General features: G+C 41.7%; 1 protein-coding gene across 1 annotated transcript; it reads right to left on the bottom strand.

Annotated features, from left to right (window-relative positions):
* Positions 1–234: 234 nt before the first annotated feature.
* Positions 235–8,174, bottom strand: LOC140845063 (uncharacterized). Its single transcript, XM_073218696.1, has 2 exons — positions 7,744–8,174; positions 235–2,671 (listed from the first exon to the last, which is right to left on the bottom strand). Exon 2 carries the CDS (start codon positions 2,608–2,610, stop codon positions 835–837), a length of 1,776 nt encoding a protein of 591 aa, XP_073074797.1. The 5' UTR covers positions 2,611–2,671; positions 7,744–8,174; the 3' UTR covers positions 235–834.
* Between the last annotated feature and the right edge of the window lie 15,320 nt (positions 8,175–23,494).

The raw sequence follows: 23,494 nt of genomic DNA, 5'->3' as shown, positions 1-23,494 counted from the left end.
CTGCCTTGACAAGCCAAGTTATAAATGAATTTAGACTTTACTCTGCCTCGATTCTGCTTATTAAAGTCAGAAATCAGGTATTTTCAGGGCTCAAAAATTCTAGTAAAACAATTTTAAAGGCGCAAGTGTTGCTATCCCCTGAGCAATGTCTAAGTGTCGCGTGCCCTGTCCTCGCCGGCAAGAACAGCATGCAACAACAGCAGGATTCTTCTGCAGAAAGCTTTATTCCTCAGCTCTTTGTGAAACAAATGAGTTGGGCAGGACCCAGAGGGGAAGGAGAGGCTTGCTTATATAGTTCTCATGCTCTGACCTGGTTGGTGCGGCTCCATATGCCTTATTAGCATAACCATTTGGTGGGTCTCATTGGTCCTTATGCCAAGGCGCAATTAGCATGTAGTTTAGTGGTGTGGGATGATTTGTCATTAGGAAGTTCGGGGCCTTCCGGCTGCCCTGCATTGGGCGCTATTTTCTGAGCGCGGCTGCCAACATCTCCCCCTTTTTTGTCTAACAGAAGCTCAAGGCGGAACTTGCCAGCAGAGGCGGAGACAGAGGCCTGACCTCCATCATACTTCCTGATGCCCCCTTTTTGGAGAGGGGTTTTGGGCATCTACCCCTATGCAGTCAGGCATGCCTCTCAGAGGGGTCCAAGACTTCTTGCAGTGCTTTGCCTCGCATCCTCTGGCTGGCGTTGGGACCGCTTGGTACAAAGGGTTTGGACCCTTTTTCTCAACCCTCTTGCACCATGAGCTTCTTAAAGAAAGCTGTGATTAAGCATTGAGGTACTCGGGCCTGGTGCAGTGCCACATGGGCTCAGGGTGCAAGAGCTACCTCAAGCTAAAGCCGAGCTTCCTTCTTAAGCATGTTGAGCCACACTTGGGGAGAGGCGCCAATGTCTATCGCCATTAGGGCTTGAGCAAGGATCACCTTGTCCTGCTTGTGTTGGTTGCGGAGTCTGCATAACAACCAGAGTAAGAGCATGAGACCTCCAAGCAGGAACACGCCCATCCCAGCCATGCCCGCCCACTCCTTGACGTGGGAGAGAGCTCTGAGGAACCAGGAAGAGAGTCCTTCCGCTACGGAGATATCTAGACGGGTGGAGTTGATGTGGATAATTTCTCGCCGCAGCTCTTCTAGTGTCCCATCGAAGTCTTGGGACCAGTTTCCTGAAAGATACTGGGACAGGTCTCGTGACAGATTAGCTGCCCATGTAAAATTTTTATATTGAATGCTAGTGATGCAGAGGGCACGATATTTCCGCTCACATCCCAATTGGGCCATTTGCCAGAGCACCTCCATTTGTTCCTCCACGAGATCTATGCGTTGATTGAGGATCATTATTCCTCCTTTCAGTTTGCCATCAAGTGTGGACTGTTGGTCCAGGGCAGAAGCTACTGAGGCTGCAAGGTTATTGAGCTCTGTAGCCGATTTGATGGAGGTGTCTAAAGCTATACCAGCGGCGGTGGCTGCGACCGCGGTCGCGGAGATCAGGAGCACTATGGCGGCTGTAACACCGAAATCGCGCCTTTCTCGAAACAGAGTCATGGTGTTAGGGGCGTCTACGGGAACAGGGACCCAACGGGGGATGCGGACTACCAAAGCATTGGTAAAGTTACACGCATCCCAACACTGAGACAGAAAGCAGGTTTCATTGGAGCAGGAGTCAAAGCTACTATTGGATAAGATAAACAGAAATGGGGGGTATACGCATACTGGAGAAGGTGGAAAAAGGGAATTAGGTGACTCTGGACCTGATTTTGCTGAACACGTGTAGTTCTCGTTGTTATGGGTCATGATCATGTTCCAGTGTGCGCGCATGTGGTTATTCTCGCACCAAAAGGTGATATTTTTTACACCGATTCCCCCACCCTGGAGGGCGGAAAAGGGGGAGAGGTCGGTACACGAGCCATTGACTCCACACAGCATCCATTTATGGAAGGGGTTCATGCTCAGCTGCTGACGAAACTCGCCTTCGAGCACCTTTACTGGCCACCAAGCCTCATTGGCTGGCCGTCCCTCCATATCTGAGGAGATGGTAAACTCCTGCCTCTCAGTTGCCCACGTTACTACAGTTGACTGACAGTCAGTCCAGGGCCACAGCTCTCCCTCATAGTCGCCCACACAATGGGAGGCATATTTGGGTTGATGAGGCCTTTCGGTGGAATTGTTCCTGGGAGAGTGTACAAATGTGCCATTGATCCAGAGAACCATCTGGTGGATAGTCATGTTCTTATAGGACGGGCTCCCTTCCTTATTAGGCCCTTCAAATTTAGCTGACATAACGGGGAGGCTACTGGCCTCTAGAATTATGTCACTGAACCATCCGTATTTCCTCCGTTTCAGGGAGATACAGCCAGCTAGATTCTGAGTGGTGAAGCATAATGACCCATTAGTTACGAAGGATCGGTTTTCTCCCAGGGGAGCTACTAGGGTGTCTTTAACTAGGTAGGGCAAGTTCATACTAGAGTTGGTGGTGAAAAAGCGGGGAAAAACGGCTGCATTGAAATGGACAGGCATAGGCTTAGGAAAGGCAGACAGGATTCCCCATCTCAATACTCCCTGAGTCGGGGTCTCCAGTGTCAGGAGCAGGGTCAGGAGGTACAGCGAAGTCATCTCCTTTGTTTAGGACTTTCCTCGTTAGGCGCTCCGGGATCCAGAAGGGATTTTCTTCACCCTGGGGGAAAACACACACAGCTCCCCTGGATCTGATTATGATTGGATCCGGGCCCTTCCATTGGTTAGATAACACGTCCTTCCATTTTACTAGTTCTTGTGGGTCTTTTGGCCACTGATTATGGCGATCCGCTGCTGTATGGCCTTGAGCATCCAGATTCAAAAAATTTATAGTGAAAAGTGCTAGGGCTATGGCAGTTTTTGGTGTGGGGGGTATATCTTCAATTCCCCCTTTTTGTTTAAGTAAATAGGATTTGAGCGTGCGGTTCGCGCGTTCCACAATCCCTTGACCCTGTGGGTTGTAGGGAAGGCCAGTGATATGTTTTATCCCCATGTGATGACAAAATTGAGCAAATTTTGTAGAGGTATAGGCTGGGCCATTGTCTGTTTTCAGAATCTGCGGTAACCCCCATGCGCTCCAAGCTTCAAGGCAGTGCTGGATGACATGGGAAGCTTTCTCTCCTGACAATGGGGAGGCAAAGATGACTCCTGAACAAGTATCCACGGATACATGTACATATTTCAGTTTCCCAAAAGACGAAATATGCGTCACATCCATTTGCCAAACTTGTAAAGGCCTAATACCTCTGGGGTTGATCCCCACATGAGGTGCGGGAAGGAAGCTGCAGCAGTGTTGGCAGCTAAGGACAATGTTCCTAGCTTCGGCCCTGGTTATGCTAAACCGCCTGCGCAGCGTTTCGGCAGTGACATGAAACTGTGTGTGGAATTTTGAAGCTGTGGTGACAGGATCTAGCAGGGGAAAGGCTATGCTTCTGGTTGCGAGGTCTGCCAGGTGGTTGCCTTGGGTCATAGGCCCGGGAAGGCCTGAATGTGCTCTGATATGAGTTATATACAAAGGAGATTGCCTATGAAGTAGTGCTGATTGTATCTGTTTGAACAAAGTGGCTACTGGGCTGGACGCTTTAATTAGCCCGGCCACTTCTAGAGATTTGACTGCATTAACTACATAACAGGAGTCAGACACAATATTTAAAGGTTCAGGAAAGATTTGTAGGACCTCTAAGACTATGCGACATTCCACTATTTGTGGAGTGTCAGGCGTGTAGCCTTTTGTCACAACTTTGCCATCATGGACATAGGCACCTGTGCCTGTCTTAGACCCGTCCGTGTAAACTGTTTTTCCATGAGGCAGCGGGGTTAGGCTAGTGACCCGAGGGAATACTAGGAGATGATTTTTGGCGAAGTTGATGAGGGGATGTTTAGGGAAATGATTATCAAAGGTTCCTGAGAAACTGTAAGCAAGTATGGCCCAATCATCATTCATAGCACATAATACTTGTATCTGTTCTACGCTGTAAGGGGTTATAATTTTAGCTGGAGCCTCTCCGAAATGTGTCATGGAGGTTTTTACTCCTCTCAAAGCAAGTTTGGCCACGGCTGCTGGATAGTACTCTATTGTCCTAGCCTGAGAGGCTTGGGGATGAATCCAGATCAGTGGGCCGTGCTGCCATAAGACTGCTGTTGGCAGCTCTGGGGTGGGAAGGACACACAACTCAAAGGGTTCATTCGATTGCACTCTATTTAATTGTGCTGTCATCAAAGCCTGTTCTACTTTGCGAATGGCTTGTAATGCCTCAGGTGTGAGGGAGCGCGGTGACGTTAGTTGTGGGTCTCCTTCTAGGGTTTTAAATAGTGGAGTCAATTCAGTGGTGGGTATCTTTAAGTATGGGCGCAACCAATTAATATCCCCTAGGAGTTTTTGGAAGTCATTCAAATTTCGCAATTGATTATGTCTTATCTCAAGCTTTTGGGGGCAAATTACATCTGTGTAAATGGTTGCTCCTAGGAATTTGCTAACACTAGATTTTTGGACCTTCTCGCTTGCTATATTCAGTCTCCAATTTTCTAGGGATATAGTGAGATCTATATATGCTTCTTCTATTTCCGCTGGTTGTGGGGAGCAAAGAAGGATGTCATCCATGTAATGGATGATCTTTAGCGTGGGATAGGTCTTACGAATTGGGTCTAGCGCTCGCTGAACGTACAGTTGACATATGGTGGGGCTATTTGCCATTCCTTGAGGGAGGACCTTCCACTGAAATCTGGCATCGGGTTGTTCATGGTTAATAGCTGGCAAAGTAAAAGCAAATCTTTCCCTGTCCTTGGAGCTTAGAGGTATAGAAAAGAAACAATCTTTAATATCTATTATGAGCACTTTCCATTCTTTGGGTAAGGCAGAGAGGAGTGGCAGTCCCCGTTGTACGGGTCCAAGCATTCTCATTTGAGCATTTACTGCTCTCAGATCATGAAGCAACCTCCATGATCCTGACTTTTTCCTGATTACAAATATGGGTGTGTTCCATGGGGACACAGAGGGTTCTAGGTGTCCCACTTGGAGCTGCTCTTGCACTAAGCAATGAGCTGCTTCTAATTTTTCAGAGGATAGGGGCCACTGAGGAACCCATACGGCCTCCTCTGTGAGCCAAGGTATGGGCATGGCATCTTCAATGGCCCCTATGAAAAACCCAGGCCGTGACGGTCATTCTTTACTTTGGGCAGGATGGGCTCTATGTGTCCCTGTTGGTGTTTCCCCAGCCCCTTGCCAGGGATGTATCCCATGTCCATCATCATGCCTTGGGCGGGGGTGGAGTATTCATTAATGAGTTTGAGGCCTAAGTCTCTCATGACATCCCTCCCCCATAAATTGACCGGTAGAGGGAGTACATAAGGGGTGACTGTACCCTCTTGTCCTTCAGGGGCTCGCCATTTCAATGGTTTGGCACTAATTGAAGGGTTTGACTCATATCCTAAACCTTGTAATGAATGTGAGGATTGGGTCACAGGCCACTTGGAGGGTCACCAGGTTGCAGAGATAATACTTTTATCTGCTCCAGTGTCTAGGATTCCCTCAAAGCTCTTTCCCTCTATTTGAAGAGTTAATTTTGGTCTGTCTGCTAAATCTAATACTATGAAGGCTGAATCCCAGTCAGAGGAGCCGAAGCCCCTTTCTCCCCTCTCCGTGTTGGTAGCAGGATAATTGGCGTGGAGACTAGGTAAAACTAAGAGCTGGGCTATGCGGTCTCCCGGGGATATAGGATAGATTCCTCTGGGAGCCGAACACATGATTTTTACCTGTCCTTCATAATCTTGATCTATGACTCCGGGATGAACTACCAGGCCTTTCAATGCAGCAGAAGAGCGCCCTAGGAGTAACCCAATGGTATTTGGTGGTAGGGGGCCTTTAAAGTCTGAAGGGATAGGCTGAACTCCCATCTGTGGAGTCAACACTATTCTGGTGGTGGCACGGATGTCCAATCCCGTGGAACCTGAAGTGGCTCTCCTTGGGGGGCCTGGTTGTTCCCGAATGACACTTGCGTGCTGGTTGCCCCATATATTTGTGGGCCCTGGTGACGGGGGCCCCTCTGGGCGTTTTTTGGCAACTCTAAGGGTTTCCCTTCTATATTTTTAATAGACCGGCACTCATTAGCCCAATGCCTGCCTTTCTTACACTTAGGGCACAACTCAGGGGTCTTTTGGGTTGTTTGTTCTGAAGCTGGGCTCCTACACTCTCTCTTTATATGTCCTAATTTCCCGCATTGAAAGCATTTGATACTTCTGTTAGTGATCCTGGCTTGTTTGTGGCTCTGTAATATGGCCGCGGCTAGGCCCGCATTGGTGAGTGGCCCTCCTATTTCTCTACAGGCTTTCAACCAGGCATGTATCCCTTTTTGTTTCCAGGGTGTTATCGCCTGTCTGCATTCCTTGGTACATTGTTCAAATACTAATTGCTCCACTAGGGGCATTGCTTGTTCCTGATCTCCAAATATTCTGCCTGCGGCCTCCATCATACGAGCGACAAAGTCAGAAAATGGCTCGCTCAGCCCCTGAATAATTTTTGTCAAATTGCCTGATACTTCTCCTTTGTTGGTGAGGGCTTTCCATGCCTTGGCGGCGCACGTGTTTATTTGTGCGTATACCTGTAAGGGGAAGGCGGTCTGGTCGGCTACCCACTGTCCTTGGCCCGTCAGCATATCATATGACCACGCAGGCTGTCCTTCGGCCGCGTTTGCGCGTGCCTGGGTCATGCTGATATCATGCCACAATGCCTTCCATTCTATGTATTGCCCCATACTAGAAAGGCATGCCTTAGTTACATATTGCCAGTCTGCGGGTGTCATGGCTGTCTCTGTTAATCTCTCAACTTGTGCTATGGTATAGTTAGCACTGACTCCATAAGCCCGAACGGATTCTGCTAACTCCTTAACTTGTTTATGGCTCAGGGGCTGGTGAGAGCGTACGCCGTTATCCTCAAATACAGGAAACATTTGTCTAATTGCCTGAAGAGTATCTGGGTGGCAAAAGGAGAGTGCGCCACTCACGTAAGGTGGCGGGGCAACGGGCGTCGGGGGACACCCTGCTTTCATTTTTTCCTTGGTCCGCTTTTCAACTTTGCTGGTTCCCTTACTTCTACACTCTGCGGTTTTATTTTCTTCCCCTTCCTCTGCGGACGTTAATTCCTCCTCAGATTCCCTATTGGAGAGTTGGAGGTCCCTCAACTCTTTCCAGGGGTATTTACTATTTTCTCCAAGGCGATCGTCACTCGCTTCTCGGGGCTCTTTCGCTTTTGCCCTAGGCGGGCTTTCTCCCTCACTCTGCGGTTTCTTTACCTTCGTTTTTGTGGCCTTTTTTCGGCCGCGCGCGCTCTCTGTTTCCCGTTCCGTTTCTGACATGCTCTCTTGGATATCTGTCAATGCTCTCTGACCTTCTTTTATTACCTTTTCACATCTCTCATCTTGCAGACAAGCTCTAATCAGTTTCCAGAGGGGCCTGGTGCCTCCCCTCAGGCTACCCTCCTCCTCCTCTCTATCAAGATCTTTCCCCAGTTTGTCCCAGCTCGGGATTGAGAGGGACCCTGAACAAATGAACCAGGGGGCCACACGGTCTATCTCCTTCACAAAAGATCCTAAGACTTTGCTGGAGACCTTCAAGTTTCGCTCTTTGAGAGCTGTCTGCAGCGCCGTGACTAATGACGGTGCATTCCCCATGGTGCCTCCTTATTTACAGAGAACCATCAACCATCATCCTAAAAAGCAGGGGCCTCTCGGAACTTACCCCTCCGGGCTTTCTTCTGACCTGCAGTTCTGAATCCTCTCCAGATGTCTGAAGGGTCCTCCCTGTGCCGGTGATGTTCTGGTTCCCGGGATTCGGCACCACTTGTCGCGTGCCCTGTCCTCGCCGGCAAGAACAGCATGCAACAACAGCAGGATTCTTCTGCAGAAAGCTTTATTCTTCAGCTCTTTGTGAAACAAATGAGTTGGGCAGGACCCAGAGGGGAAGGAGAGGCTTGCTTATATAGTTCTCATGCTCTGACCTGGTTGGTGCGGCTCCATATGCCTTATTAGCATAACCATTTGGTGGGTCTCATTGGTCCTTATGCCAAGGCGCAATTAGCATGTAGTTTAGTGGTGTGGGATGATTTGTCATTAGGAAGTTCGGGGCCTTCCGGCTGCCCTGCATTGGGCGTTATTTTCTGAGCGCGGCTGCCAACATCTAAGCAGACAGTTTAATCCTCTAAGACTGCAACCTGGTTTATTTGAATCTATGACCAGCTGACTCCCTGCTTGGCCTGCAGACTGGCCTGACAAATACAAGCAAAGAATAGGAAACATTCCTTTGATAAGGACAGTGGTGAGTGGCTGAAAAGCAGATAGTTACTTTGCTTTGCCCAAAAATAGTTACCCTACATTGCTTTCCCCGCTGCTGTGGGAATTAGTGCTTGGATTTCTTGAACTACATGGTCTTAGTTACTGTTTTCTATGTGGCAAAATGGCGAAGTTCAGATACACAAACCTGAGTCCAACTAATACTTCACCCAAACACAATCTCAGCTTAATCTTTAAAACAAACACATTAAAGATTTTCTATTTTTACAGGAAATGGAAAGAGCAATATCTTTTCATCATAAAGAAAGATTGATAAAATTAGCTGACATTCAGGTAGTTTCTAACCTTGAGGAAATAGTCTAATATCCAAATTAAAGGATATTCTGCAAAATAACTGGTTTAGAGTCTTTTAAAAATGTCAATATCATGAAAGAATTTAAACAAACCACTGTTGAGGGGTTACGATCCAAAGAGACTAAAGAGATATAACAACTAAACTGAATGTGACTTTCGATTGAATCTTGGATAAAATAGAACAAACAAAAGACAAAAAAGATTTTATGGTTGTGGGAAAAACTGCAGTATTTCCAGAATCTCTCACCTGGCTTTAGTGATTCTCCGTATCAACAGGTATTTCCAAGGGGTGGAGAGAGGTAGCTATCTCCATATCAATAGGTAATTACATGGGTGAGGGAGGGCTTATCTGGATCAGAGAGGTTTGGGGGAAGGAGAGAGAGAGAGACACAGCAGGAGAGATGGGGAACGACTACTTCTAAGCAATAAACAGGTTTTAAACTTTATTTCTGCCTTTGATTTCCGTTTCAAAGCTATTTTGCCCGGGATTTCCCCTCCCTGGAGTTACAATGGTTAAGTGGAGAAATTTGAACATAAGGTTTATATTAGATGAAAAGATTATATCAATGTTAAGTTTTTCGAGTGTGATATTTGGAGAAGGTAGAAGATTGTCCTTGTTTTTAGAAGATACATGCTATAGATTTAAGACCATGGTGTCAAAATGTCTGTCACTTACAGATGGTTTAGAAAAAAAAAGTGTGTATATTATACATGGGGAAATAAAACAAATGTGTCAATAGTTGGTGAACCTAGATGAAAGATATACAGGCATTTATTGTCCCAATTTTACATCTTTTATCTAAGTTTGAAAATATTCAAATTAAAAAGCTGAGAAAAATAAATGACTTGAAAAAAATTAAGATGATGTACATCTAATTTTCATTTTACAAATTCAATATCTAAGGTAGGAAGGGCAATTGGTAATTTTAGATGTTTTAATTATAAATTCTAAAAATGTACACTTATAAAAAATATAGAGAAAATTTGGAGATTGGGGAGGGAATTTATGCACTAGCCAACATTTCTAATACTAACAAAAGATACATCCTTTCCAATCCTCTGTAAATTCATAAATGGCATCACACTGTAACAATTTTCATCTGGTTTTCCACTTAATATTGTATCTTAAGTATTTCCTATAATATTGTTGGATTCCCCTGAGGAAGGCGCCGCCCCAAATCACTCACCAAAGACGTTTCTTGATGCAACAAGCAAGAGGAATTTATTCAGAAGCCAACTAGCTGGGGTCCACGTCAGCCCGTCGCAGCGGGTCTCAACGAGGACCCCGAGCACACTAAGGCAGAAGGTTTTATAGCATTTTCAAAAGGGGTAAAATTTTCCATAATCACAATACAGAGTTTTTTCTATAGGCTCATAAATCTTTTGCTGGCGCCACATCCTGGGGTCTGATTAGATGAGATCACCTACGGAATGTCTAGGGTGGTTCTAGTAAGATAAGCTAGGCGTGTATGATTAACTGATTTATGGTTAGCTAACTAAAGGTCACTACAATTGACACAGAAAGGTCACTACAATTGACACAGGCTAACTAGCTTGTTTTTCAAGATTCTAATGATTTTGCTTCTTCTGGGTTAGGGGGTGGTATTTAGGCCTTAAGATGGCTGTACTTATGCTAACTTTTGATTCTTCAGATCCTACAATATTATATCTTAAGCAACTATAATGACTACTTTTAATAATTTCTTGGTCCTCTTTTGAGGGAATATGTATTATCTTTAATAATTCCACAACTTAGGTTTCTAATAAACAATCTTCAGTGAGCATCTTGTATGTAGCTTTTCCCATATTGTGGATTTAATCTTGGTATAGATTTCCACAGGTGAGGTTGCTGGATACAACGACCATTTATGGAGGGCTAGAAACATTCTATTGTGATTTGTTCTTTTAAACTGTTAGTGAGGTAGTGGGAGCTTAATAAAAGTGACTGTTTCAAACAGTTACATTTCTTTGAGCCTGAGTACCTTTAGATTTCTAACACCACTTCCTTGTCCCCCAACCCTTGCAACTAGTTGTGGGACCTTGGGTCTCTCTTTTCTACCATCTATTCCTTTAGATGAGTTTTTTCAAACTGAGATTGTGGGCATCAAGAGGTCAGTGAGAGCCGTAGGGGGTCTTTAATCTTTTCAACATTTCATCAGCCTAACTAAAATCATACATTTACTCACAATGGAGCACATGTGAGTGAGCTTAGAAGTGTAGTCCCTGGCCCCAGTTGAGCCTTACTATGATTACAACCCTGGCCAAGATCTCAACTGTAACTGAGACCCTGAGCCAGAAGCTGACTAGGCTACTCTCAGGTTCCTGACTCTCGGACATAATGTGAGATAATAAAGGTTTGTTGTTTTCAGCTGTCAGGTTTTAGAGTAATTTATTATCCAGCAATAGATAACTGATACCAATTTTGGAAATGAAGCGTGGCCTTAAAAAAAACATAAAATGTGGACAAAAGACTTGAACAAGTACTTCATAAAAGAAGATATCTAAGTAATCAATGGGCATATGTGAAGGAACTCATCTTTAGGTATCAGGAAAATACATATTAAAACCACAATGAAATGTCACTACACACACACAAGAAAGGCTAAAACTAAAAAGACTCACAATTCCAAATGTTGATGAGGAGGTGGAGTAACAGACTCTAATACACTGATGGTGGGAATATAAAATGGTGCAATCATTTTGAAAAATTAATAAGGTTAACAGAAACCTACCCCTATTGATCCAGAAAGTATACTTTTAGGTCTATACTAAGAGAAATGATTGCATATATCCAAAATGTATGTACTTAGAGCTTCGTTCATTATAGGCCTAAACTGTAAATAACCCAAATATTCATCAACAGGAGAATGGATAAGCAAATTGTGATATATCCAGATGATGGAATACTACACAGCACTAAAAATAAGTGAAGTATGCATACAACAACTTGGTTGAATCTCAAAAGCATTATTTAAAGCAAAAGTAGTATGTAGTATATGGCTCCATTTATGTGGTATTCATAAACAGGTAAAACCAGTCTATAGTGATAAAATTGAGGGAAGTGGTTACTTTAGACTTGGTAAGTTGTATTGATTGGAAGAGAGGAGGGAATTCTCTGGGGTGATGAAAAAGTTCCATATTTTGATCTGGGTAGTGGCCATACTGGATGTAACATATGTGTCTGTGTCATAGTCCATTTGGGCTGCTGGGTAGCATATAAACAATGGAAATTTATTTCTCACAGTTCTAGAAGCTGGAAGTCTGAGATTAGGGTGCCACATGGTGAGGTCCCTCTTCTGGATTGCAGACTACTTCATGTATTTATCCTCACATGAGAGAAGGGGGCAAGGGAGCTCTTTGGGGCCTCTTTTATAAGGGCCCACATCATGAAATATCCACCTTTATGATTTAATCACCTCCCAAAGGCTCCCCCCACCCCCAATCCTAATACCATCACCTTGGGGGTTAAGTTTTAACACATGAACTTTGGGAGACACATTCAGACCATAGCAATAGGTAAAAAAAATTCATAAAACTATACTCTTAAGATTTGTTCATTTTACTACTATATGTAAATTATATCTCAATAACATGTTAAAAAAAACAAAGTCCTTTCTGTGGACTTTTAGGTTATTACAGTGGGCCTTCAGGACACCAGTCATACCGGATGAGGGCCCACTCTAATGAACTAAAAACCGAAGTCCTTTCTGTGGCCCATAAGGCCCTAGGTTCCCTCTTTGACTTCATCTCTTAACAGCCTTCCCCTTATACACTACTCAAATGTGCTGGTTTCCCTCCTGTTGCTGTAACACGTCCACTTTTAGGGCCTTCACATAGACTCTTCCCTGTGTCTGTAATCTCTGTCCTCAAATATCATCTGTCACTGTATTCAGATCTCTTGTTGTCATAGTCACAATTTTCTGGAAAACAGCCTCAGGCAAAGACTGTCTGTGCTTCATTTGGGAGGTGCAACCTAACACAGCTGGTTGTCGCTCAGTGTATTAGTTTCCTAAAGCTGCTGGAACAAAGGACCACAAACTGGAGGGACCTGAAACAATAGAAAGGTATCGTCTCATAGTTCTGGAAGCTAGAAATTGGAAATCAAGAAGTTGGTAAGGCCTTCCTCTGAAACCTGTAGGGGAGATCCTTGCTTCCAGCTTCTCGTGCTTGCTGGTAATCCTTGGTGTTCCTTGGCTGGTAGAGGCATCACTGCAATCTCTGTCTCTATCATCACATGGCCATCTTCTGCTTGCATGTCTTTGTCTTTTCTTCTTCAGGACATCAGTCTTACTGGATGAGGGCCCACTCTAATGACCTAAACTTAACTTTATTACAACTGCAAAGACCGTATTTCCAAATAAGGTCACAGTCACAGGTACGGGGGGTGGTTAAGACTTCAACATCTTTTTGGGGAACACAATTCAACCCATACTACGCAGTGGCACCCAGGCATGGTCACTCAGTCAACTCTAGACAGGCTGTATAGAGAAACTATGGACCGGAACAGTCCATCAGAGAGGAAAAGGGAGAGGAAGTTTATTTGCCCAGTATCTTCCAATCTCTTGTTTCCCACTAGTCACAGTTCATCCAGAGGGAACTAAATCCTCTGTATTTCAGGGTTGTGTCGTTCAGCCCCACTGACAGTTGCTCAAGAAATAACACCCAGCAGTTGGGCATTTCATCTGAGTTTGGTAAGAAGAGCCAGATATTTAAGGCCTATGGAGGCTGATCCTCAGGCAGGGAAACTGCAGGGGCCTGCATGAGTCTGTTAGCAGCTGTGGTCGCTGAGGAGGAATAAGCAGTAAAAGATGAGGCAGGTGGCGTGGAGATGGGTCCCATGCTTTGCTCAGATGTCACCTTTTCAGGGAGACTGTCTCTGACTGCTTTACACCAAGTAGAAGCCCCCTCTCTACCTCTGTTTTCCCTTATTTTGATTACTTGGTTTTCATAGCATTTATCCCTGCTGAGCATATGATATATCTATGTGTTTATTTGCTTCTCTCTCATTTTACCCACTACAGCAATGCTCCTTGCAAGTAGAAAATTCATCTGTTTGTCCTCTGCTCTTTCCTCATTGCCCAGCACAGTGCATGGCACATTTGTAGGAGCTCAATAACTATTTATTGACTTGAGTGATGAGCTAAACTAATGGGTGTAAAGAAATGAAAAAGGCCCCATTTCTACAGTCTGTTGGTAGGTAACTGAATGAGTGGCACCAGGGTTACCTTAGGCACGGGCAGTCCTATCACAAGTAGGTCAGGACCCAGGTCCACCGAGGGGGGAGGCTCCATTTCTAGGGTTTAAATTGTGCAGCACCAGAAGGAGGCACATTGCTGCTGGAATGAGGGCTGCAAGGCCACTAGGTCATCAAGCAGAGGAAAGAGCTGACAGAGTTGGAGTCTCCCTCAGGTGAACTTGAGAGGACTGGAGGGCTGTGGTCCTCCTTGCCTGCAGTCACAGTGGGTAAAAAACCCTATCGTTGCTTCTTGACCTTTTCCTAAACTCCTGAGTTATTTACTACCTGTGGAATTGAACTAATATACTTCTAAATCCAGAAATGCCAGAAAATGTATCTTCTTCAGTAATGTGGCACTACCATAATTTTTATGTGAAGATTAGTGCCACCTAAGCAAAAGAAATCAACTCTTTATTATATTATTGCCTAGTCAAGATTTTAGATATGTCTCACTTTAAATGAAAATTCTTTGTCTTAGTTCTTTCAAGTTCCACATGCTCTTGGTTTAATATAATCAATATGATTTTTAGTCACATTTCTGTGCTTATTTTCTGTGTGGAATCTCCTATTTAGAGTAATCTAATTTTCAAATATGCAGAAGTCCATATTGGATGACAGATGAAAGAAGTGAAATTGTAACAAAGGCTAGGTGGCTATAATTCATGTGAAATTGTTTTTATGGTACTTTTCTCTATTAATGTGAAAAGTATGTATAATAACACAGGTAGAGATTTGGTGAGTTGAATAATGTACTATGCTTCTCTCACACAGTATCAAGAGCAATGATATTTTGGTGAAATAACAAGCAAAGGCAGCTTGTTATTTCACCAAAATAGATGCACTCCAGTAAAAAATAGGCCTCAGACTAATGGAGTGACATGGTGACAATTTCCTCACCCCAAATTATTTATCCAAGTTCATCACTACCACTTTACCAACTTAACTTCAAGAAGCAGCATGCAGAGCACTTGAGCACATAAGGCAGAGTCCAGAGAGGTGGGAATGCTTCAGCACGGGTGGATGCTGGGCCTGGAGAGTACTTGCGCCTAGTTGGATCCGAGTGATTTGCATGTCAATGACTCTCACCATTCTTGGTTCTAGAGGAACTGTTCCTTCTGGAAAGGTGGCCAGGTGAACATCCAAGCTCTATCACAGCCAACTCCTCCCAGGCAGGGAGTTCATTTTTAAATGAACTAATACAAATCACCTCTAGTTTTCTTATAGAGGTCAGTATGCTTCTATAGAGCAGAAGATATTTTCTTTTAGGACTTGCTTCCATAGTAAGTCACAGATTTTTACTCTGTTAGGAGAAGGTTCATTGTAACTGTGTCTCCTGACTGTATACTTTATCCTCCTGTAAAACAAGGGACTATAACTACACACAGACTCTTTATAGGGAGTATAAAAACTGACAACTTAAAACATTACATTAGTCCTTTATGAATATGGCAATTGGAAGGCAGTTATTAGATAATCCAAAACCTATTTTTTTCTTGCTTTAATAACATTTTTTGCTTGCTTTAACTGCAGTGTCCCCAAGTTGGATATATCTAAAGTGCAATTAAAACTGCATAGCTAATTTTCCTCTATTTGTTTGTTTTTTTTTTTTTTTAATTTCTATAGATGCCTTTTATTAATTTTTAAGATTAAGATATAATCACATGCCATAAACTTCACCAGTTTAAAGTATACAATTCAGTGATATTTAGTTTATTCACAAGATTGTGCAACTATCACCACTATCAAATTCCAGAACATTTTTATTTCAAAAGAAATCCCATATCCATTAGCAGTCATTCCCCAGTGCCCCTATTTCTATTCCTTGCCAACTACTAATCTGCTTTTTCTAATGGATTTGCCTATGCTACACATTTCATATAAGTGTAATCACACAATATATGGCCTTTTGTGTCTATCTACTTTCACTTAGGATGATGTTTTAAAGGTTCATCCATATTGCAGAATGTATCAGTAGTTCTTTCATTTAAATGGCTGAATAATATTCTATTGCATGGAAATCCTATATTTTACTTATCCATTCATCAATTGATAGACAGTTGGTCATTTGATTCTTTTGGCTGTTACAAATAATGGTGCTATGAATATTCATGTACAAGTTTTTGTATGAGCATGTATTTTCATTTCTAATGAATATATCTCCAGAAGTGGAATTGCTGAGCCATATAGTAATTCTATGTTTAAGTTTTCCACAGTGGCTGCACCATTTTACATTTCCAACAGCAGTGCATGAGGGTTCTGATCTCCACATTGGAAATTATACATATATATATTTAACAATCAAAATAAAGGGATTAAGGTAAACTTTGACTTTCTTTTATTGATGTCAGACATTTTTTTCAGTAGCTTGAGATGATTGTGAATCCTGGTTCTCCCAATCTTATGTTTTTATTTGGTTTATTGATGAATATATTATATAGAATATCAGCCTGATTGGAACTAAATGGGAACCTAATCCATACTCCATTACTCCCACAAAAATATCATGATGGATATCAAACACATGCTTATATAAACAAACTCTAGATCTTCCAAATTCTCCAGACTATAGTTACAATATATAGTTATTATTGATATAGTTATAACCAGATCATAGTTAAAACATAATTCACAGAAAGGAACTTAGGAATCTAAGGAATACATACCAAGGTCACTAGGTAGTGACAGAGACAGTACCTGAATCCAGTTCCATTTTTCAACCGGTTATGCCTGTTGTTCTTCATAGTGTCACTCATAGCATAAGTGAAGGGAACAGTCACTAGACTGTTGACAGGGAACAGACATTTAGTTTGCTGGCATAGCAAACATCTCTAGTTCTTCCCTCTATATCAGAGCCACACTCAGCTATGGCATACCATTTCTGGTGAACCAATTCTGGTTTCATCTATCACAAATATTACTTTAAATCTTAAAAAAAGAGTATGACATTTTAACTTTTTAAATGTTAATAAACCATCTTTTTAATAATGTATTTTAAAACTTGTGAACAGAAAACTTTACTAGTCTGTGTTTTCTATAACCTACATTTCCCCTTTTATTTATTTATTTATTTATTTATATTTTTTTATTGATATTGGCATTTATTAAAAGGCTTTAATGATGAGGTTAAATGCTTATAACGTTTGGTCAAGATTCAATATTTACAACTGCATATAAGAAATGGTCTCAAGTATGTAAGACACATGACAAAATAAGCAAAAGTTATCTCTGCTACATAATGATTATTTTCTTTTCTATATTTTTCTGTACTTTCTAAAATGAGGTATGTATTCCTTTTACAATCAGAAAAAGGTATATTAACTTTTTTTTTTTTTTTGAGAGGGCATCTCTCATATTTATTGATCAAATGGTTGTTAACAACAATAAAAATCAGTATAGGGGGGTCAACGCTCAATGTACAATCATTAATCCATCTCAAGCCTAATTCTCGTCAGTCTCCAATCTTCTGAAGCATAACGAACAAGTTCTTACATGGTGAACGAATTCTTACATAGTGAATAAATTCTTACATGGTGAACAGTACAAGGACAGTCATCACAGAAACTTTCGGTTTTGATCATGCAATATGAACTATAAACAATCAGGTCAAATATGAATATTCGTTTGATTTTTGTACTTGATTTATATGTTGATCCCACATTTCTTCTATTATTATTATTATTATTTTTATTTTTAATAAAATGCTGAAGTGGTAGGTAGATGCAAGATAAAGGTAGAAAACATAGTTTAGTGCTGTAAGAAGGCAAATGTAGATGATCAGATGATCAGGTGTGTGCCTATGGACTAAGTATTAATCCAGGCTAGACAAGGGCAGCAAGACATCCACGGATGCAGAAGATTTCTCTCAAAGCAGGGGGGGTGAGGTTCTGAGACTCACCTCTGTTGATCCCCAAATTCTCACCTGATGGCCCCTCTGCGACTGTGCCTGTCTTAGGTTGTTCCTCCCTTGAGGAATCTTACCCGTCTCTGGCTAACCAGTCATCTTCCGGGGCCATACAGGGAAATGTAAAGTTGGTAAGTGAGAGAGAAGCCATATTGTTTGCAAAGGTTAGCTTTTTACTTCTTTGCAGATTTATGCCCTGTGGCTTCTATGCCCAGCACTTGTCTCGAGGTATCTTTACCATCTGGAGGAATTATGATACTCGGTAAATTCGATATGAGGCACGAATTCTATTTAAGGGTTGTAATTAGGAAGGAAGAAGAAAAGCTATAGATGGAGCATATGAAGGAAACTTGGGAGGATTGATTATTTCTTTGACATATCTTCTTGTAGAGTACCTTAAGTATGTATAGGTTTTAAACTACTAACTAATTTGTACACACATATTAACATAATAGGAATACGGTGACATAAACAAAGCAAATCTATAATTACCATCCATCTCCAGTGAAGACAAGAAAACCATTTAGGCACCCTAGGCATTTGTGAAAATTTATCTATGATATGATGGATATTCTCCAACTGTACTTGAACCATCAGACAAATTAAAGCAGCCCATTTCTGGGATCTGTTCACATCCCATATGTTCTTTTAACCATAGATAGTCTATAGTCATGAGATTTTGGAGTGCTACAACTTGCACCCCTCCCAACTCCTGATTGAGTTCCAACAGTACAGATCCGGTCAAATTCGTTGTCTCACTGTATGCACATGCCAGCCTAGACATCTCCCTCCTCATTCTTATGGCAAGTCCAGGAGACGGTGGGCTGGATGCAGCCACAACCGCAGCATCGTCTGGATCCCTGTGGAGCTTTTTGATGATCATCCCCCGGCACAAGTCCTCCAGAGAGTGCTGATGCCAGAAGCTCCTCCTCATATCGTATCTTATTTCATTTTCTGGGTATCCAAGCTAGGACTTGATCTTCTGCGTAGAAACAAACAGACCCTTTGCCCACACTTTGACATGCCCTCTGTACCACTGTGCAGAACTCATTGGAGGTCAGCACACAGTAACTGCTTTTTTTTTTTTTTTTTAATTAAGAAAAAGGAATATTATCAGAAAAGAGTACCTCCATAGCTGATCATCTGACACCCTTTAAGTGATCAACATTAAGGATATTTAAAGCATGCGTTGATCTTTGATTTACCAATAGTTTTATCCTGTTAAGGAGTAATCCCCCTTTTCTTTCTTTCTTTTTTTTTTTTTTTTTAATTTTTAATCTACACTTACATGAAGAATACTATGTTTACTATGCTCTCCCCTATATCAGGTCCCCCCTAACAACCACATTACGGTTACTGTCCATCAGCTTAGCAAAATGTTGTAGAGTCACTACTTGTCCTCTCTGTGTTGTGCAGCCCACCCTCCCCTTTCTCCCTCCCCCCCATGCATGCTAATCTTAATACCCCCCTTTTTCTTCCCCCCCTTATCCCTCCCTGCCCACCCATCCTCCCCAGTTCCTTTCCCTTTGGTACCTGTTAGTCCATTTTTGGGTTCTGTAATTCCACTGCTGTTTTGTTCCTTCAGTTTTTCCTTTGTTCCTATACTCCTCAGATGAGTGAAATCATTTGGTATTTCTCTTTCTCCGCTTGGCTTATTTCGCTGAGCATAATACTCTCCAGCTCCATCCATGTTGCTGCAAATGGTTGGATTTTTCCACTTCTTATGGCGGAGTAGTATTCCATTGTGTATATGTACCACATCTTCTTTATCCATTCATCTACCGATGGACATTTAGGTTGCTTCCAATTCTTGGCTATTGTAAATAGTGCTGCGATAAACATAGGAGTGCATCTGTCTTTCTCAAACTTGATTGCTGCATTCTTAGGGTAAATTCCTAGGAGTGGAATTCCTGGGTCAAATGGTAGGTCTGTTTTGAGCATTTTGATGCACCTCCATACTGCTTTCCACAATGGTTGAACTAATTTACATTCCCACCAGCAGTGTAGGAGGGTTCCCCTTTCTCCACAGCCTCGCCAACATTTGTTGTTGTTTGTCTTTTGGATGGCAGCTATCCTTACTGGTGTGAGGTGATACCTCATTGTAGTTTTAATTTGCATTTCTGTGATAATTAGCGATGTGGAGCATCTTTTCATGTGTCTCTTGGCCATCTGTATTTCTTTTTTGGAGAACTGTCTGTTCAGTTCCTCTGCCCATTTTTTAATTGGGTTATTTGTTTTTTGTTTGTTGAGGCATGTGAGCTCTTTATATATTCTGGATGTCAAGCCTTTATCGGATCTGTCATTTTCAAATATATTCTCCCATACTGTAGGGTTCCTTTTTGTTCTATTGATGGTGTCTTTCGCTGTACAGAAGCTTTTCAGCTTGATATAGTCCCACTTGCTCATTTTTGCTGTTGTTTTCCTTGCACGGGGAGATATGTTCAAGAAGAGATCACTCATGTTTATGTCTAAGAGGTTTTTGCCTATGTTTTTTTCCAAGAGTTTAATGGTTTCATGCCTTACATTCAGGTCTTTGATCCATTTTGAGTTTACCTTTGTATATGGGGTTAGACAATGGTCCAGTTTCATTCTCCTACATGTAGCTGTCCAGTTTTGCCAGCACCATCTGTTGAAGAGACTGTCATTTTGCCATTGTATGTCCATGGCTCCTTTATCAAATATTAATTGACCATATATGTTTGGGTTAATTTCTGGGGTCTCTAATCTGTTCCACTGGTCTGTGGCTCTGTTCTTGTGCCAGTACCAAATTGTCTTGATTACTATGGCTTTGTAGTAGAGCTTGAAGTTGGGGAGTGAGATCCCCCCTACTTTATTCTTCTTTTTCAGGATTGCTTTGGCTATTCGGGGTCTTTGGTGTTTCCATATGAATTTTTGAATTATTTGTTCCAATTCATTGAAGAATGTTGCTGGTAATTTGAGAGGGATTGCATCAAATCTGTATATTGCTTTCGGCAGGATGGCCATTTTGACGATATTAATTCTTCCTAGCCACGAGCATGGGATGAGTTTCCATCTGTTAGTGTCCCCTTTAATTTCTCTTAAGAGTGACTTGTAGTTTTCAGAGTATAAGTCTTTCACTTCTTTGGTTAGGTTTATTCCTAGGTATTTTATTCTTTTTGATGCAATGGTGAATGGAATTGTTTTCCTGATTTATCTTTCTATTGATTCATTGTTAGTGTATAGGAAAGCTACAGATTTCTGTGTGTTAATTTTGTATCCTGCAACTTTGCTGTATTCTGATATCAGTTCTAGTAGTTTTGGAGTGGAGTCTTTAGGGTTTTTTATGTACAGTATCATATCATCTGCAAATAGTGACAGTTTAACTTCTTCTTTACCAATCTGGATTCCTTGTATTTCTTTGTTTTGTCTGATTGCCGTGGCTAGGACCTCCAGTACTATGTTAAATAACAGTGGGGAGAGTGGGCATCCCTGTCTGGTTCCCAATCTCAGAGGAAATGCTTTCAGCTTCTCGCTGTTCAGTATAATGCTGGCTGTGAGTTTATCATATATGGCCTTTATTATGTTGAGGTACTTGCCCTCTATTCCCATTTTGCTGAGAGTTTTTATCATGAATGGATGTTGAATTTTGTCAAATGCTTTTTCAGCGTCTATGGAGATGATCATGTGGTTTTTGTCTTTCTTTTTGTTGATGTGGTGGATGATGTTGATGGATTTTCGAATGTTGTACCATCCTTGCATCCCTGGGATGAACCCCACTTGGTCATGGTGTATGATCCTTTTGATATACTGTTGAATTCTGTTTGCTAATATTTTATTGAGTATTTTTGCATCTACATTCATCAGGGATATTGGTCTGTAATTTTCTTTTTTGGTGGGGTCTTTGCCTGGTTTTGGTATTAGGGTGATGTTGGCCTCATACAATTAGTTTGGGAGTATTCCCTCTTCTTCTATTTTGTGGAACACTTTAAGGAGAATGGGTATTATGTCTTCTCTGTGTGTCTGATAAAATTCTGAGGTAAATCCGTACGGCCCCGGGGTTTTGTTCTTGGGTAGTTTTTTGATTACTGTTTCAATTTCTTGGCTTGTAATTGGTTTGTTTAACTTTTGTGTTTCTTCCTTGGTCAGTCTTGGGAGGTTGTATTTTTCTAGGAAGTTGTCCATTTCTTCTAGGTTTTCCAGCTTGTTGGCATATAGGTTTTCATAGTAGTCTTTAATAATTCTTTGTATTTCTGTGGAGTCTGTCGTGATTTTTCCATTCTCATTTCTGATTATGTTGATTTGTGTTGACTCTCTTTTTCTCTTAATAAGTTGGGCTAGAGGCTTATCTATTTTGTTTATTTTCTCAAAGAACCAGCTCTTGGTTTCGTTGATTTTTGCTATTGTTTTATTCTTCTCAATTTTGTTTATTTCTTCTCTGATCTTTATTATGTCCCTCCTTCTGTTGACTTTAGGCCTCCTTTGTTCTTCTTTTTCCAGTTTTAATAATTGTGATGTTAGACTATTCATTTGGGATTGTTCTTCCTTCTTCAAGTGTGCCTGGATTGCTATATACTTTCCTCTTAAGACTGCTTTCGCTGCATCCCACAGAAGTTGGGGCTTAGTGTTGTTGTTGTCATTTGTTTCTATATATTCCTTGATCTCTATTTTGATTTGTTCATTGATCCATTGATTATTTAGTAGCATGTTGTTAAGCCTCCATGTGTTTGTGAGCCTTTTTGTTTTCTTTGTAGAATTTATTTCTACTTTCATACCTTTGTGGTCTGAAAAATTGGTTGGTAGAATTTCAATATTTTGGAATTTACTGAGGCTCTTTCTGTGAGCTAGTATGTGGTCTATTCTGGAGAATGTTCCATGTGCACTTGAGAAGAATGTATATCCTGTTGCTTTTGGATGTAGAGTTCTATAGATGTCTATTAGGTCCATCTGTTCTAGTGTGTTGTTCAGTGCCTGTGTGTCTTTACTTATTTTCTGCCCGGTGGATCTATCCTTTGGGGTGAGTGGTGTGTTGAAGTCTCCTACAATGAATGCATTGCAGTCTATTTCCCTCTTTAGTTCTGTTAGTATTTGCGTCACATATGCTGGTGCTCCTGTATTGGGTGCATATATATTTAGAATGGTTATATCCTCTTGTTGGACTGAGCCCTTTATCGTTATGTAGTGGCCTTCTTTATCTCTTGTTACTTTCTTTGTTTTGAAGTCTATTTTGTCTGATATTAGTACTGCAACCCCTGCTTTCTTCTCACTGTTGTTTGCCTGAAATATGTTTTTCCATCCCTTGACTTTTAGTCTATGCTTATCTTTGGGTTTAAGGTGAGTTTCTTGTAAGCAGCATATAGATGGGTCTTGCTTTTTTATCCATTCTATTACTCTATATCTTTTGATTGGTGCATTAAGTCCATTTACATTTAGGGTGACTATTGAGAGATATGTACTTATTGCCATTTCAGGCTTTAGATTCGTGGTTACCAAAGGTTCAAGGTTAGCTTCTTTATTATCTTACTGCCTAACTTAGCTCGCTTATTGAGCTGTTATATACACTGTCTGGAGATTCTTTTCTTCTCTCCCTTCTTATTCCTCCTCCTCCATTCTTCATATGTTGTGTGTTTTGTTCTGTGCTCTTTTTAGGGGTGCTCCCATCTAGAGCAGTCCCTGTAGGATGCCCTGTAGAGGTGGTTTGTGGGAAGCAAATTCCCTCAGCTTTTGCTTGTCTGGGAATTGTTTAATCCC

Source organism: Manis javanica, chromosome 12, assembly GCF_040802235.1.
Source record: "Manis javanica isolate MJ-LG chromosome 12, MJ_LKY, whole genome shotgun sequence".
Lineage (NCBI taxonomy): Eukaryota > Metazoa > Chordata > Mammalia > Pholidota > Manidae > Manis > Manis javanica.
This window is presented reverse-complemented; position numbering and strand designations above follow the sequence as displayed.

Coding starts and splice junctions, on each gene's coding strand:
- LOC140845063 (XM_073218696.1), bottom strand. CDS start 2,610: ATGACTTCGCTGTACCTCCTGACCCTGCTCCTGACACTGGAGACCCCG.